General features: G+C 35.4%; 1 protein-coding gene across 1 annotated transcript in view; it reads right to left on the bottom strand.

The window, feature by feature from the left end:
- Positions 1–1,807: 1,807 nt before the first annotated feature.
- The window catches only part of LOC104270660 (CUB and sushi domain-containing protein 3-like), a gene marked incomplete at its 5' end in the record, with an annotated part of 64,456 nt that continues 48,014 nt past the window's right edge, over positions 1,808–18,249 (bottom strand). The window contains 3 exons of the mRNA XM_009865081.1: positions 1,808–1,887; positions 1,970–2,082; positions 6,760–6,863. Coding sequence (XP_009863383.1) covers positions 1,808–1,887; positions 1,970–2,082; positions 6,760–6,863 — 297 coding nt within the window. The remainder of the gene's footprint in view (positions 1,888–1,969; positions 2,083–6,759; positions 6,864–18,249) is intronic.

The following is an 18,249-nucleotide window of genomic DNA, read 5'->3' as shown; positions in this document are numbered from 1 at the left end:
TTAGGCATGGAAATATTTTAGTGGGAAATTATTTTAGCTATTAGCAAGTACTGCTATCAAGTACATTATCAAGTAATTAACTCTGACTTAAGCAAGTCTGTAAAGTGAAACAATAGAAGATATAGTATCCATACTATCTATAAGAATATTTCATTGTGCTTTAGTGCTTTTAACATCAGAAGAGGCTTTATCAGGTTCTAACAAATGTGCATTAGGAGACGGAGCATGAGCAATGCTATTCAAGTGCATCTTATGAATTACCTCAAAGGAAAATAATTTGAGCCTTTCAAGGTTGCTCCATAATGAAAACTAAGGAGCAGGGAGTGGGAATGATCTGAAGAAGATTCAGTTCCAAAATCACACTACTGGATCTAACCTAAAATGCTGATGTAGCTGCACTTTTATGTAAGCAGAAACTAACAAGACCTAAATGTCTTACACATATATACATATATAAATAAAAATAGTATCAGCTGTAATTAGGTGTCTAAGTGGATAGTAAAAATTGTGAGATGGAAGGGGACAAGTCATAGGAAAAGAATTTTATCTAGTCTGTTAAAGAGAGATACAGCAAGTCTGGCATACATTCTAAATAATTTAGTCATTTATATTAAAACATCCTCTTACTCTGACTCCCAGAAATCACAGTTCACTTAAGTAATTCTGAACTTTGAGAGAAAAGTCTTTGCAATTTCTTGACACTAGTAAAGAAGTCATTGATACACCATAGTCCTGAATGCACTGTTGGACCTCAATTTACCTCACTGAATTTTCTCTCAACGTCCAATTTATACATTCCAAAACTTCAATTGCAAAACAGGTGCTTATCCAAAGCACTACCCTTAGATGCCTCTTTTCAGAGCTACTATCATTAATGGAAAGGACTTAAACATAGAGAAAATCCATTAATAACAATAAAAAAGCAACCCAGCAAACCTGCTTCCCCCATCCCCTTTTCATTTTATTTAAGGGAACATTGACTGATTTCTGCCATCTCTAACGATGCGTCCTCTCAGGGAACAAAGCAAAGGTAACTGATATATATAAAAAAAAATCCTATACCCTAGACTGGAAGGAAAAAAATAAAATAAATTTAAGAAAGTCTTCAGAATGGCTGTCCATTGATGCATTTAAAAGGTCTTTACTGAGCTAGTGTAAAGTACCAGCGGAAGGCAAGGAAAACTATGGACTCAATATCTAGGTGTGCAATCACAAAGTCAATTATATGAAAATCGTTAAAGTTCACCCTTTCTGTACCTATCTGCCTATTCATATTTAATTAATTTTCTTCTTGCAGAACTACAAATTCCAAGAATAAAAGTAACTAATGAATAAAACAAGACATAGTGGTACATTGTAAGACACTAGACAATAACTCTCTGCCTTATGCAAACTAAAATTGTTGCAAGTAAAATTAATTTTACTAGAAAAGAATCCTGTAAATAAAGGAAACAACTACTTGAGCTGCGCAAATTATTTCTAGTTCAAATCTAAAATTCTTTCTTTTTCGCTCAGCTATGGTTCAAGTTCCTCTGTATTAACAAGCTCTTAAACTTGTTTGTACTGATCATTTCTCTTGCCACTTTCAAGACCTGCAATGTGGAAATCCTGGGTCTTAATACCTACCATACCACAAAGAAATAAGATTTTTCTAACTTAGTACTCCTGATCTGAACATCAAGAGTACACAAGCACACTTGTGCCATACCATTATAGAGCCTGACATACATGAACAGACAAAGGAAAGCTATGGACAGAAAAAAAATCTGTTAATCACACTGTGCAGGTTGACTCTCAGTATGCTTATTCACTCCATCTGACCATCTTCAATAAGATCGGCTCCATTTCTAATAAACACGCTTGTTAGTTTAACTTTGCCTCTCTTCTCTAATACAAAAGAAAAACATTTCATAGCATTGACTTAATTTTTGGTATACCATTAAATTTGCTGCCAGTAATGTACTGTTACCTTTGTAGTTAACCTTGAAGCCAACTGAGCCCACACTTTCATCTGTTTGAAGGTGCAACCACATCTGATTGCTCATGCTCACAATTAAGTCTGGTACAAAGCTCCCAGTTAACCTATAGATAGAAAAAACACATCTGTAAAGCCATTAAGTAACTAGATTTTTTCTTTCTTTTATTGTAAGGAATCTAAATAACTGTTAGCTATTTATTTATTTGTTTTTAAATTCATTGTATACAGATCACGCCAAATTATTTATGTATTGACTGGTTAGCCAATACAGCTCTCAAGGTTCCAATGACTGTTGATTTGAAAGCAGAATATAAACACTACTGCTTACCTTGTACTGAAATATTTCATCTCATTTTCAGTTGCTAGTCCAGAAATGCATGTACCTCCCCAAATCCTGAGCCTTAACTGGTGGTCCTGTTTGCATGACTCAGATATATGCAGGTACATAAAATGGCACTAGTTGCTATCCTTAAAGCGCGATACTGCTATGAAGTTCCGTGTGTTCCTGTAGTCTCTCACCTTCCCTCATCACCTGTCCCACAAGAGTAGAACCTGCCTGACAGTCTCAGGTGACATTCATTCCTTTGTTAACAAAAATACCAGATGTCACAATTTTAGAACCTCTTAATGCTGCAGGATATTGATTAATGTGAAAGAACTAAACTTGATATTTCTTTGTGGGTGGTTTTTTTTTTCATTTTCCATATTGTTTGCAAAAATCTGCAAGTCAAAGAAATCCTAAATGTTCATTTTGTTTGCTGAACGAAGTGGCATGACAATAAAAAGGAAATGTTGTGAAAGCTGCAGTATTATGTTATGTTGCATTTTTTTCCCAAAAAACTTCTTCTTAAATTTGGTAGGAGTTTATCAGCTAAAACAGAATAGTGGAAAGCACCAAAAAATTTCCATTTTTTAAAATGGATCACAATCACAAGACTGCATAAATGTGAAAGCTGTTGGCTTGGGGTTTTTTTGCAATTCTAACCATTCTTTAAAGCTAGTTGAAACTTCAAATGTCCTATTTTAAATTTATTTTGCGGTTAACTTTAGTTCTCCCCTCTGGTCTTTTTTTAGCTTGTTTCTGTGATACTCTGAAATACTCTGTTGTGGGAAAATTTCATGTCTGTTTCCCACATCTGTGTTCACAGATGGAGCTACTACAAAGACTCTTACCAGAACTGAACAAGTAAATGCTTGGCCAAAATAATCTACTGATCTCTCATTCACACAAGGAGGGAAAGCATCTTCAGTGAGTTCAGTCATTGCCAAATTGATAGAATATCAGGATGGTTCTCAGAAGCAACACTGATGTAATGACTAATAGAGTTTTGCAGTTGTCACTGGTGACTACAGTAGATTTTGGGAATATTAAGGCCACTGGGAATATTAGTCTCTCTGTTGTGTCAGAGAAAATAATTCTTGCAATAAAAGAATTAAATTAATTCTGAAGCCATTAGAATTTTTATAATTTTTGTTTTCTGAAGTAAATTATAAATACATATTCCCTAAATGCATGTTTTCAGAAACAATATTTTTTCAGTTAAAAAGTACATGGGGAAAAAATACTATTCAAAATGACATTTTGAAAATAAGAATCCATCAACACAACACAGATATCACTTGTTGCTGTGTTTTAAATGCTTTGGATTTCCTCTACAATATTTGGGAAGACTTGGGGGCCGCAAAGAAATAAGATCCAGAAAAAATACAGCATTATATGAATTATCCTTTTTTTCCTCCTGGGGTTTATCTGACATCCCTTATCCTGGATTCTCTACCTAGATTCCTCTCTTGGAAGCGGGTTCTTACACCTTCACTTTAAAAAGCTGAGTGCTGAACACTGTCAACTGTGGAAATGGAAAGATATGACTATGATTCCTCTTCTTTTTTCTTTTTTTTATTAAAGAGCTTAACAGTGACAACACTCAGCAAGATGTTTTCCACCTCTTCCTCTAGAACTCCAAACCCACCCCTCCCACACAGAAGTGAGGTGCATTCCCTCTGTGAAGTACACTGGAGACCAGATTAGAGGGTGTTTAGAAGATTGCAACTCTCTGCCTTGCATCTGCTGAAGACAGTCTGTGAAACGGGCGACTGGATACTTGCATGCCCAACACAACCCACGTGCTGAAGGAGTCGGATTGAGTTTCATGCCTTGTGCACGCAATTTTCCAAACACGTGTTACAGGAACCAGTGCCCAGATGGGGATTACATTAAGAGTCACCTGCAGCTGCTGTCAGACCAAGCTGCTGGAGGCAGACTTCCAAATATCCTGAAAAAGTGCTGTGACTGATGTATGAAGGGGGACACACCACTTCTTTTCCTTCTTCCCCTCTGTCCCTTGGTAAGAAAATTTAAGACTTCTCCACCTAGCAAAAATCTTACGAAAGGACTAAGAATGCCTTCATATTTGTCATATTGACAAACACCAAAAAAATTTATTCCACTTGGGTTTAAGTTCACTTTGGTGCAGGGCTTGCTAGGCTGGAGTAGTGTGTCCTGTTGCTGGGTGCATGTATGAAGGCTCAGAATCGAGAACACCCGAGGATATTTAATGCCAAGTACTGAAACAGCTTTGGAGTTTAGCTACTTATGTGACTAATACCAGAACAGTAGGAATTATCAGAACTGCAATTTTCAGTTTAAGAAGCATAATCCTGTATAAATGCCACTTAAATTCAGTTTTTGGTTCTGAACCTTCCTATCTAGCAGTGCCCAGCAGAACTAGTGGATTAAATGCTTGGATAGGTTTCCTGATTAACTTAGATAAATTGGAAGATAAATGTTTTCACATCATTTACGCATAAGCCAGACCAATGTTCTTCAGCAATTTGCTGGAGAAAAGATAATTCTATTAAAATTTAAAATCCAAGAATTAAATCGTACAATAGCTTATCTATTTGCTATGCATCATATCTCAGGTGAAGTCTACATGGCTCACAGGAGAAAAGATTTACAAGTTTTTAACGGTACTCAATTATGTTCCTTACTCAACATCAATACTCCTGATCACAGAATAATCATCAGTCATTCCACTAGTAAACAAAACCAGTGTATGTGTGGCTGATCACACAATGTTATTTTATATTTAAACCCCACAAATTAATTGGGTGATTTTTTGGTTTTCCAGGATTTCCACAGCAACAATTGTTTAAAATTATTTATTAAGTTATTTACAAAACAGATTCTCTGATCATAACACTTCACAATCCTAATTAACTCTTCTATTAAAGAAAAATATTCAGAATTCCTGTATATTCATGACAAGTTTAATACTGCAATGTCATCATTTCTCCCCCATGTAAGCCTCATCATCAGAAACACTTGTATAAAATAGTAACATCTTTAATGTAATAAAAATCTGGGCAGCGTGCTTTATTACATTACTCAGAAAGTTAAATATCATTGTGCTGCACCTCAATGTATTACTGTTATGCTGTATAAATTGTTACTGTAACTATGAAAAACAATAGTTTAGTTAAATGTTACTAAGACCGAGCAAATAGGTATTTAATAAATGTTCTTTCTGCGTGAGAGGTTAACCAATATATTTTAGAATACATTATCGGAAATATATTATGAAGGCTTGGTACTATTTATGAACCAGAAATTACACAACTTCCTCACTTCTCAAAGCTATTATTAATAACACTGAGCAGAACTATAGTCCACTGAAGAAATTTTGGACTATCTTGAAATAATTGCACCTGAAATACCCGGAAAAATCTTGCTCTCATAAAATGGCATAGGACAATTACATAAATAGTTAAAAATAGAAGGTCAGATAGTCTGATAAATATAGGGGGAAAGTTATGATGAAAATCTGCAAATCCTGAAACAACTGTATTTTCTGAGGAAAGTTTTGCAATTAATAATACTAATGAGATGAAATCAGGAAACAAAAAAAGGGTAAACACTGGGTTTATAGTACTCAAAAAAACCAAATTCTTAATATCATTCTCATGGTAAATAATGGAAAGTTACGGTGTGTTAAAATAGTATTAATACATTTCTGCCGAATATACTGCAGGGAATATCATTATATGGAATCCTTATTTTACTCTTCTTTTTTGTTTTTAATAAATACATTTTGTACTAAACATTTATCACATCTGCTTCTGTTCTGATCTGTGTTTTAAATTTGTAATTCATTGGAACTAATGAGAATATATATATATATATATATATATATGCGAGAGTCCTATACGTCTGGGCTCACGCATTCTTGAAAAAATGCTAATGGATGATAAAATCTTTTTTAATACTTGGTGTTCTCTGATTTGTAATCATAGGTGATCTAGGTAATATCCTACTCCAATATTTCTCTGTAGTAATTTTCTTCACTATACTTACTTATGTTTTGATTTATCTACAACATTCAATAAGCGCTTAAAGGTCAAGATCCTGTAGTATATCTTTTTTCATACTAACTTCCTAGGAGATTGTTCTTATATACTTTTAATCTGAGAATACACTTATAATGGGAGGACAATAGCCCCTAAATTTTTACATGTCTACACACAATTGCACAGACTAGGTCTTTTAAAATGTCTGATTTAAGTTTATCTTTTCCTTTTCTCATGTCTAGCCCACCACTTTCTGACTTCAGAACAGTAAACATAGAACAATATATTTAAACTGTCACCTTTGGTAATTTTAGAAGCTCAGTAAGATTAGTTTTTGTTTAGATTTACCTGATTCTAATCACTATTTATGGTCATTGAGAAACACATTAACGATATTCTTTGAAGCATGCAAGTTGTAAATGCATAAGACTTACACTTGAAGCACGGTTTTAGGATCACCCACTTCTCCTCCATCACCAATTGTCAGTGTGTCATAGCCAATCTCCAGATCAAATTCTTCAAAATTTATCTGAATAACCTAGGAAATAAGTTAATATATTTTAGAAATAAAGAAACATACCTGAGAGACGAATCTGTAAATAAGGCTTTCAGCATTATAAACAAAAGAGATTTTCTTATTAATAATTACATGTAATTTTATCATATTTTAGAATAAATTATTGTAATTAACCTAACATGTTTGGTTCAGGAAATATTAACTATAATAACTTCAAGGCTTCATCACTCTGCTGACCTCCTCAAAGCACCACCATTGCACTTATTTATATAGTTGTTCTGTTTAATACAGTTCTGGATAATTGCATTACATTTTGATTAAAATATACTCAAAGGGCAACATAACTAATTGCACTTTGTGCAATGCAACCGTCTTCAAATAATAACTGAATAACTGTACTTCAATGAGTAAATGCAGTGAAGCTGAAGAAAGTAATTTACTCCTGACATCTACAATCTGGCTCAAGTAAAATAAAGCTGGAGAAAAGGTAAAAGTGAATTTCTTATTTCATAAACCCTAATGAAATTGCAAGTATTAGAAGCATAGGAATTTTTATTTCCTGTAATTTAAACATATTTAATGCTGAAGGACAAAATTTCAGATCCATTTTAAGAAGAAAATGTTTTTTTTTCACTTAAGAGCAAAATTTAACTATATTAGTAGAAAAGAAAATACATTGTTTTCACTCATGTATTAATCATACAAACTCTGTCTTTATGAAAATAATAGAAGTTCCTCAAATATTTATATAGATAAAAATGAAAAAATACATATGCACAGGAATTTTTAGTACTTGCATCTGTAATAAATGGTCTTTAATTGTTGTTACAATTAAGAACTAAGAGTATTTGTCTTTAAAGCTGTGGATGCCACCCTGATGGATTAATATCACATCCTTGCAAGAGCACATCATTTTGTTACAGTCAGGTTCTGCTAATTGTTTGAAGAAGGGCAGGTTTCCATGAACAAAAACCAGTACAGGCAAGTGGGAGAAAATAATGTATGTTCTGAGGATTGTAATCCATTCCGAATTGAGGAGAAACAATTTCGTTTACAGGTGTATACAAAGTTCTGTATTCTGTGTGTGTGCGCGCAGGCTCGCGTGTGTGTGTTACGCCCCAGGGAACACAGTCAAGTACAGAGAATTAAGAGGGCCCAGATGGAGACGACATGGAAAATTTCGTGGGCAAGTACTGTCTGCTTTACTCAGACAATTAGAGATGTTTTGTTCTAATTGTCTGGGTAAAGCAGACAAAACAACAGATAAATCTTCTTAACCTTCTTAGTGTAACAAAAATATGCTGGATAGTTTGCGTTGTTCCAGCCACAGAATTTGTAAGCCTAGATATAAGAATTTAAATTGAAATTAATAACTAGGTTTAAGGCTGACATATATTTCATTCACTATATTAAAAAAACCAAACACAACAACAAAATCTTAGTTTTTGTTCCACACTTAAATTAGATGTGCAGTTCCATCAGAACAGTACTCTGATTCTGTGATTCTGAGTGAGAAGATGATGCTATTGGAAGTGAATTCTGGAAGACAGGCTCAAGGCGAAAAATTCAGAGATGCAGAATTCCAGCATGTTTTACCACCATAGCCATGATCTATCATTTCAGACATTTTAAGTCAACTAATTACATCAGATACATATCTGTAAGGCTTTAGATCTTTACTTAAAGTTAAGCAATAAAATAATTACTATTCTTTTCTTTTTCAGAAAAAGCTATGTAGTTCCTGAATTTTGTACATCTAGTCCCTGAATTTTTGTACCTTTATAGTAGCTTGTGTGACATATTCAGCACAGTAGATTACTATAATTATACTATTAACTGACTATTATAATTACAGACTAATCATAATTAGAATATTGTTTCAGAGGATATTATTACACATGTCCCTAGACACTACTGTCAGGAAAAAAAAGAAATCTTTTGTATCCATTTCCTCCATATACATACTTATATATAAACAACACGCGAGAAGACTTCAGTGAATGTTTAATGGATAACTTGAGAACTTCCTACAACTCTTCAGAGAGAGAACATGCTCAGGAGGATGTGTTCCAGACAGCAATCTTTCAAGATAACTGTTCAATATGGCTGAGTCAAGTTCCTGGTGGAACCAGCTCCCCAAGGGTTTTTAAAGGAAATGAACGTTCCAGATGAAGTAGTTTCAAAACATAGACAGGAGAATGGTGTGTAACAGAAGCAAGTACATGTGCTTCAGAAGTGCTTCTAAAGGGGAAATAGCAAGATTCAAAGTTGTATGTATTTCCATAAGGACATCTGTTATCCTAAAGCTTCCAATGCAAATGCAACTCTATAAGCATTTTCACATGTTCAGCGATGTTTGATATTTTATTGGTAAAATAACCATGAAGAAGTTTCTAAAAATGTTATGAACCTTTTCCTCTCAGAAAGGTACTCAAAAATTAAGCTAAGATATTGTTTAAATGACCTATATCTTAGATAATATTAATAGTAAAGAATAAATTTTATTTAAAACATTCTGCCAAGTTTGCAACATCATTACATAATATTTTGCTGCACACTGCACATTGCATATAATTCAATGATTCAAAATATCCCAGAACTGTGTAGTATAACCATAGTTTAACTGTCACTTTGGTAGTCATCTATTACATGAACAGAACACAACCCAGAAGGAAACAGCCTAAATATTAAGCATTTCTGTCCTTTCAAATTTGATTTAATCTTTGAGTATCAAAGGGGATGAGAAAAGGGGGAGAGGAAGAAGAAAAGGAGAAAGAACACATGGATATTTATAAACCATTTTAGAAAAGGTAAGTGACATACAAACTACAATTCCAGAAGATAAATATTCACTAGCTGAACTAGAAAGTTCATTCTATATCACTGAGTACATTTGTTGGCAACAGGATTCATCATACTTAACTGTAGACAACTACGGTGCAAATACTTATATTTGATGTAGGCTTCATCATAATCAATGAAAAAAAAAGTACATAATGCACACTAGATGAATCACAGCTCAGAAGTACCTATTTCTCGGCCTTGACTATGAAGTAAGACTAGACATTTATATATGGATGTCTACACTGTGGACATCTAAAATGGAATTATCTCACATATATAAATTTAAGCAGTACCATCTGAGATGCTGTAAAGCAGACAAAAGATCCACATAAACCTGGCAAACACAAAATGTTCAGGAGAACTGTGATCTTTTAGGAAGGCAGCTGAAGACTAGATGGGGTTATCCTGGGGTATTGTACATCAATGGCTCTCAGTAATCTCAATTCTACAAATAGTAGATGAATTTTGCTTTGCAGAGTCATTGGTAAACACATCACGTAATTTCTTTCATGCAGTTCTTTGAAAGGGGCTTTTGTTTTGTTGTGGTTTGTTGTTTTGTTTTGGTGGGTTTTTTTAACTCCAATATTAATGCTCCAAAATTAATGGCCCAATACTTAATTTTCTATAATCATGCAATCAGTTATAAAGGTTATTTAGAATTATTTACTTTGGGGCCACAATAATTGAAAGCAAATGTATAATCCTTCCCTATGCTGAGAACAAATACTACTGGAAAGACTTAAAATGGAAGAAGAGCACATTAACACCATGAAGAGATTATATTTCTATTTTTCATGTTTTAGCTTTTTGTTGGCATAGAAGTATAACCTGTGTTGTGTTGGCTTCCATCGACAAGAAGAGACTGATTAATTAGAGGAATACAATCTCAACATTTTATCAACTTACACAGCTCAAATAAAAAGTATTCTACAAAAAAAGAAGTTATCTTGTAAATAAGACCTTCTACCAAGAAACAAAAATAAATAACAATTACACAATTTAATTCAACTATCAACATAGCACCCACAGGAGTGCAAAATAAATCATTAAACAAGCCCATTGATTTTACTTGAGTCAGTCTGTTTATCATGTTCCCAACAACATAAATTATTATCTAACTTCTATCTTGTAAAATAGAATATCGTCTTATGGGTTTGGTGCTTTTCATTTTTTTTTACCTGTAAGCAATTATTTCAGAATGGATTTTACCATATTTTCTCACATCTTAACCTTTGCAAATGCTGTGTCACTTTACCTTTAAAATTAACAGTGATTGTATGTAAAATTAAATTAACCCTTCACTAATTCTTATTAAGCTACTAGAAAAGAAGATAATATTTCTGATCTAAACACTGAAGAAAATGACTGGTTAGTAACTAACATGTGGGAAGGGCATTTGTATCTAGAAAACAGCAAGAGAAGGAAAGGCTGCACTGGGTAATTCCGGACACCTCTCCAGTGCCAGAACATCTATTATTGATCTACAAATAAATCTATTTCTGCAAACATTATCTTGCAAAAAAACCCCACAGTATGAATGATCCAAATATACTAGCAACAGCAAGAAATCCGCCTCCCTAAAATGTACTATAAGTTACCTACTTTCATCAGTTTTCACTGTTAACTCTAGAAAAATCACACCTATAAACTTCTAATAAAGTCATGCCCAACCTTTTCTTATCAATGAAAAGGAATTCTCTAGTTGCCTTCTTCACTAATAGAAGTGAAGCTAGGAAAGAATAAAATACATGTTGTTTATATCTGTGTGTCCTCTTATGCCCTCAGGATGGTTAATTGCTTTTGTGCTGAGGATGTCCAACTACTTCCCAGTAAGAAAATGCTGTGCATTTATATCTGATGGTACAAGCTAATGAAATGCAGCCATCTCATTGATAGGCTTTACCTCCATAATTTTCCATAGAATCACAGGTCTCTCTATCAAAATAATTGTGTTATTATATATTCAATTATAGAAGAATATAGTTTCAATACATTGAATCCATCATTTATTATAAGGCTGAGGTGTAATTTTATTTAAATTATTTATACTGAGGTATAATTTTATTTAACATTAAAACTACCATAAAGCAGATAACCCTGGAAATCATTTTCAGGACCATTAAGGATAAGAAAATCATCAAGAATAGTCACTATGTCTTAACCAAGGGGAAGTCATGCTTGACGAACTTTGATAAATTTCTGTGATGAGAGGAGAGTAGTAGATATAATAAACCTGGATTTCATGACATTGTGTCCCCTAAGATACTATTAGAGAAGTTGTTGATGTGTGGGCTGACTGAAAAAAACAGTGAAGTGGATAAAAATATGGATGAAGGTCTAGGCACAGAAGGTAGTGATCAGCATCACAAAGTCTCGTTAGAGGCCAGTTAGTGGTGATGTATACCAGGATCAATACTGGGACAAGTCCTGTTAAAAATCTTCACAGGTGGTCTGGATGATGGAGCAGAATCTCCAGGTGGGCCTGCTTGATCAAGGGGCTTGGTCAAGAGGTCCCTTTCAACCTCAACTATTTTATGATTCTGTGAAAATGGAATCAACTAAAAATTAGGCATCTCTTCCTTTAGTGCCTTCACAGGTAGTGCTTTTCTACTGAAAAGTTATTTGGAAGGAAATTAATCATCTTGCCTGTTTTGGACATGGTTCTTCAAATAAATAATTAATGAGGACATTAAGATTTGTTCCTTTAGTGAAACTAATGTCTCTTCATTAACTGGAGAGAGAGTTTTACCAGCTATGGCAATTAACCTTCCATTGACTAAAGGTAGATGACAGCGATCTATATAAAGTTTCTCTGTTCCATAAAATTGTCCCTCCATGTATTCTTTACTGCGGTTATGAAAAAGATGAGGATGACTGTATCGAAAATAACATGCTAATTATTTCTTGTTACATCAAGGCTGAACATACCTCCCTCCCTGTAAAGCATTTAATACAGTAGCATGAAGAATGAAAAAGAAGAAACGGAAGATTTTAGAGAAAAGTGAGAGAAGATTCAATTTATGAGCTATAGAAACACATGTTTATGTGGTTAAAGAGAAATATATATATATATTAGGAAGTTGGATATAGCTAACCCAAGATCAAATTTGTTTTCATAGGCTGGCAAAATTATACAAAGCTGGAAACAAAAAGGTGCAACAAGTTTGAAATATCTCTAAACATTAATATTCAACAAGAAGTTGTAGACCAGAAATCAAAATGCTAATAAATTGAAGTTCACAAAAGCCTATAAAGTATATTTGATTTGTGTTTTGTTCTTTCTTTAAGACAGGCATAAGTACAGAATTAAGCATAAAATCTTTAAAATGTGTATACCTAAGTAATTTATAAATGTAAGTAATAAACATAGAATCATAGAATGGTTTAGGTTAGAAAGGACCTTTAAGATCATCTATTCTAAGCCCACTGCCATGGGCAGGGACATCTTTCACTAAATTCAATGTACTGTTCAACCTGACTTTGAACAATTCCATGGATGAGGCATCCACAACTTCTCTGGGCAACCTCTGCTCACCACCCTCATCATAAAAAATTTCTCCCTTATATCCAGTTTAAATCCACCAACTTTCAGTTCAAAACTGTTACCTTTTTTTGTCCCACTACAGACTCTGGTTAAAGGTATTTCTCAATATTCCTTATAAGCACCCTTTATATGATGAAAGGTTATCTTTCATCACCCCTTACTGGCCACTAACTAGACTTTGTGATACTGATCATTACTTTCTGTGCCCAGACATTCATCCATATTTTTTATCCACTTCGTTATCTGTTCACCCAGCCCACACATCAACAACTTCTCTAATAGTATCTTATGGGAGACAATGCTGTGAAGTCCAGGTATCCAGGAGCCTTCTCTTCTCCAGGCTGAAGAGCTTCAACTCTCTCAGCCTTTCTTCACAGGTGAGTTCCAGCCCTCTGATCGTTTTAACACCCCTCCTCTGGACCCACTCCAACAGGTCTATTTATATTTGTGGGCATGTACATGACTGATGAGTTGAAAAACTAATTTCTAAACACCAAAATCATTAAGTAGACACCACTTAACCCTTAACGCATTTAAATGAAACAACCTGTATATTCACCAGATATACGAAGAGTATAAAACAATATACCACAACATTTGGAATTCTTTTTCTCAGTAACATCACTGTTACAGTGGCAATGGACAGTACCTTCCCATTCAGCTGATCAGACAACTGTTAATATTCCAGATTCTCAACTCTGTTTCCTCCTGTCTAATATAGTCTTCTGAATATGCTTCATATGTCTTAAACATTCTCCAACATTACTTTGAGAAAATTATGGATGAATGTTACTCCCAGATAAGTGTAAGTTTAAACATCAATAACAGCTACAAATGTTCTGGTCTTTTTCTTTCTCCTAATAGAGGTATTTGTACTTTCTATGAGTAGGAGTTTTTTTCAAGAAGCTTTCTTACATTAGGAATTAATCTCCTGACTGATTTTTAGTGGTATTTGAGCACTTAATGATAAGTCTCTTTGATAACATAGATCTTAAGGTTGAAAGGTTTTATCGCTATTTAGTTAAGTTTCTAATGTTATGAAGGAGGTGAAACATATTTCATTATCATTATCATAGAATGGCCTAAACTGGAAGAGGCCTTAGAGATCCTTTTAATCCAGCCTCCCTGCCGCCAGGGACGCCACCTCTCGACTAGATCAGGCAACACATGGGGACCGAACGGGAATCGAACCTGCGACCTTAGCGTTGCTAGCGCTATGCTCTACTGACTGAGCTAACTGGTGTAATCCTAGTAAATAATAAACATAAAGAGTTGAGACTAAATGATCATACAGCAGTTAGGAACACAAACATAATAGAGTAAGATTCAAAGTAAAGAACATTTCTAAAGAAAACAAAAGTAATCTTAGCCACTGTACATACTGTTCCATGAGTCCCATTTTCTACTTTTTCAAAAGCTTTTTAAGCAGTAAAACCCGTCAGTCCATTTTACTACTTTCCAAGGAGATACGTTAGGAAAATCTTGAAACTTTTTGTGTACTTTTGCTCTAAAGATTATTTTCCTTTTTCTTTCCACAAAGAGGGAGACAATGTTGCTCCAAATAGCCTAAAGAAGTATGACTTGCCAAGACTGTTTTAAACAGTAATAGCAATAGGCAGGGAAAAGTCAAGCAATCTGTAAAACAACGAAAATAATCATGATCACTCTTCCTTCATAAAAGTAATGTCACTGTCAAAGCTGGAAAACAGAAAAATATTTTTGTTGTTAAATAGCAAGATGACTGCAGTCATAGGAAGGGCCTGAGGACTTCTAATTAACTTGTCCCTGCTTCTGTTCTTCCATTTAGTAGCTAGCCAGGAAGGTTATCCTTTCATACAGCACAGAAGTCTGCTCTTTTTCATCTCACTATGTCTGTTTCAAGAGAAAACAGAAGTCACTAACTGATGTCAGCATAACAGCTACACACCCTGAAGGGGACAGAAACACAGGAGTGGTATTAGTGACGCAGGTCTCAGGGGATATTTCTGCAATCATGACCTTCGGTTTGCATTGCAAATGTGTTGAGATTTTAACTCAAGGGGTTAAGGATGCAGGTGTCCACATCTCTTGTGCAGATACAGGAGATGGAGATCAACAAGGTCTGCACAGAGAAGTAGCCAAAGGAGGAAATCTTGTGGTGCCAGGATGGCTCTGTTTTGGCTAAAGAATGTGGAGAGATGCAGATTAATGACTTCAACACAGTCCTGAAGGCAGATAAATTACTTTAAAACAGAATCATGAAGGCCATGGTGCCATAGAGAAACCTTTTGCTTCATTATCTCTAATATGCCTATTAAAGTTGGCACGCCTGTCTATGTTAATGAGCTTAACAAAGTACATGCTAAACATATATGATGGTAATACTCGACTTTTCACCAAATCATGCTAAATATCACCCCGGGGAGAGGGGGAATAGATAAGGTTAGGATATAAAGAATATGGATGGAATACATCCCTGGAGCAAGAGCCAGATGAAGCAATTAATGGGCTGTGATCCTTCACCCAACACAGGGATGTTTTCTTGGTAAGAATTGGACTTTTACCTTTTGTTGAGAAATACTCAGAACACTATTTTACTAGCATTCCTATTATTACATATTAGTGCTATTACAGTGAGAGAATTTATCAACCACAATCCTGAATCTGTTATACCTGCCACTTTAATGAATTACCTACTCTTTACTATCTTGCAAGCTGTCTCAGTGCAAGCCCTTAATGGGGCTCTGAAACAGGCAAGCATTAGCTCTGATAAGTGGCTATACAAATCAGTGGGAGGGCCTCCCTCAGCCATACACACTTTCATGTAACAAGGCGTATTGAGTTAACGTAGCAAGGGTTTGGTAGCAAGGAGTGACTGCAGGGATGGCTTCTGTGAGAATTGTTCAGGAGCTGCTCCCATGTCGGATGGAGCTTATTCAAGCTGGCTCCAAGATGGAGCAATTTCCTGGCATGACCTGCAGAATATAGCCCACATTGGAGCAGGTTTGCTGACAGGACTGGAGACCCTGTGAGGGGTCCCTATTAGAGCAGTTCATCAAGAACTGTGGCTGGTGGGATGGACCCCACATCTGAGCAGGGTAACAGTGTGAGGAGGAAGGAGCAGCAGAGACAAAGTATTATGGACTGACCACAACCCCAATTGCCAGTGCTGCTCAGGGGCAGGAGGTAGAAAAATTGGGAGCAAAGTTGAGCCTGGAAAGAAGAGAGGGGTGGTGAGAAAGTATTGGATTGGATTTGTTTTTATTTCTCATTACCTTATTCTAATTTGATTGGCAATAAACTAAGCCAACTTCCCCAAGTCAAGTTCATTTTGCAAATGATGGCAACTAGTGAGTGATGTCCCTGTCCTGCCAACCCATGAGATATTTCATCATATATTCTCCTTTGTGCTCCTGAAGAAGGAGAGTGATAGAGCAGCCTGGTAAGCATCTGGCAGTCAGTGAAGGACAACCCACCACAGAATGGCACAATGAAGCTTTAAAGGAGTCACTTAACAGAAAAGGAGCAAATAAACTACTAAATGCTCCATTTCCCAGTCAAATATCAGAAGGTGTATATTGCAAAGAGCAATTTACCATAAAGTTCACTCACCAGAGCAACCAAATGAACTCAATTGTGGAGGAAAGTGACAAGTCCTTGTGCCAAAAATTCATCAAAAAAGATGAAACATATCAGTTACTCATGGTGCAAGCACTGGAAACTTCCTATCAAAGTCTCTAGGTCATATGCATACTTGTTAAAAGTTCTAGTTTGGCTGTCCATATTCAAAAGTACAGGTAAGAAAGTCTGTTTGCATTCAAAGTGCAGGAGACATAACTTAAACCAGTTTTGGAAACTTAGAGAAAGTCAAACAGAACTAAAACTCAAATTTAGCCTTAAATTCTGTCTGAGGTTTTAATCAAAGCTAGAGTTAATACCTGAAATTCAAGTTATGGCTGGAATCTGAAATTGTTGATGGCTGTAAATAGAATTACTTTTACTGCAGTTATTACAACAGGCACAATCTCTCATCCATTCTTTATCATAGAATGGCCTAGGCTGGAAGGGACCTTAGAGATCATTTAACCCAACCTCCCTGTCATGGGCAGAGACGCCACCTCTCGGCTAGACCGGGCAACACATGGGGACCAAATGAGTTGACCATACTTTTAAAATCTAAAACACTGATCCTATAGTAACAGAAATGGCAGGAAAATATTTAGTGAGACACCATCTACCATAATTTAGAAAACGGACATATTGTCCTTTCAAAATGAGAGTGGAGTTATAGCAAAATTGCAAGATGGGAGGCAAGTCATTTATCCCTCTGCAGTTGCACTACTATTTTTTTTCTCAACATTTATCATACGATTTTACACCAACACTTAACCCAAAGGACACTGGTTACGTCCAGGTGTGGAGCCCACAGTACAAGAAGGACATGGATCTGCTAGAGTGGCACCAGAGGAGGGCAACAAAGATGATTAGAGGGCTGGAGCACCTCTGCTATGAGGACAGGCTGAGGGAGCTGGAGTTATTCAGCTTGGAGAAGGCTCTGGGCTGACCTAGTATTGACCTTCCAATATACAAAAAGGGCCTAGAGGAAAGCTGGATAAAGGCTTTTTACGGAGGCCTGTAGTGATAGGACAAGGGCAATGGCCTAAAACTGCAAGAAGGTAGAGTTAGATTAGATATAAGGAAGAAATTCTTCACCTTAAGAGTGGTGAAACATTGGAACAGGCTGCCCAAAGAGGCTTGGATTAAAATATCTTGTTTATTCTAACCTTACTTCTTTGCATTCTTATTACTGACATGACTCTGTGATTTACCATCCACGAATAGATATTCTTGATGATGGCTTTATTTAAAAGTCCATGCTTAATTTTAAATATGTGATCTACTCTAAACTATTGTTTTCACTCTTTTACTGGATCCTCAACATTTTCATATTATTTAAATATACAAGGAGACAAATAAATATGTAAGATGTGGTCCTTCAACCTTGGCTGGCCACCAGCTGCCCACCACGTCACTTGTCTT

This window comes from Apaloderma vittatum, unplaced genomic scaffold (assembly GCF_000703405.1).
Source record: "Apaloderma vittatum isolate BGI_N311 unplaced genomic scaffold, ASM70340v1 scaffold22322, whole genome shotgun sequence".
NCBI classification, from domain to species: Eukaryota; Metazoa; Chordata; class Aves; order Trogoniformes; family Trogonidae; genus Apaloderma; species Apaloderma vittatum.
Note: the sequence above shows the minus strand (reverse complement) of the source record. Positions and strands in the feature narration are given on the sequence as shown.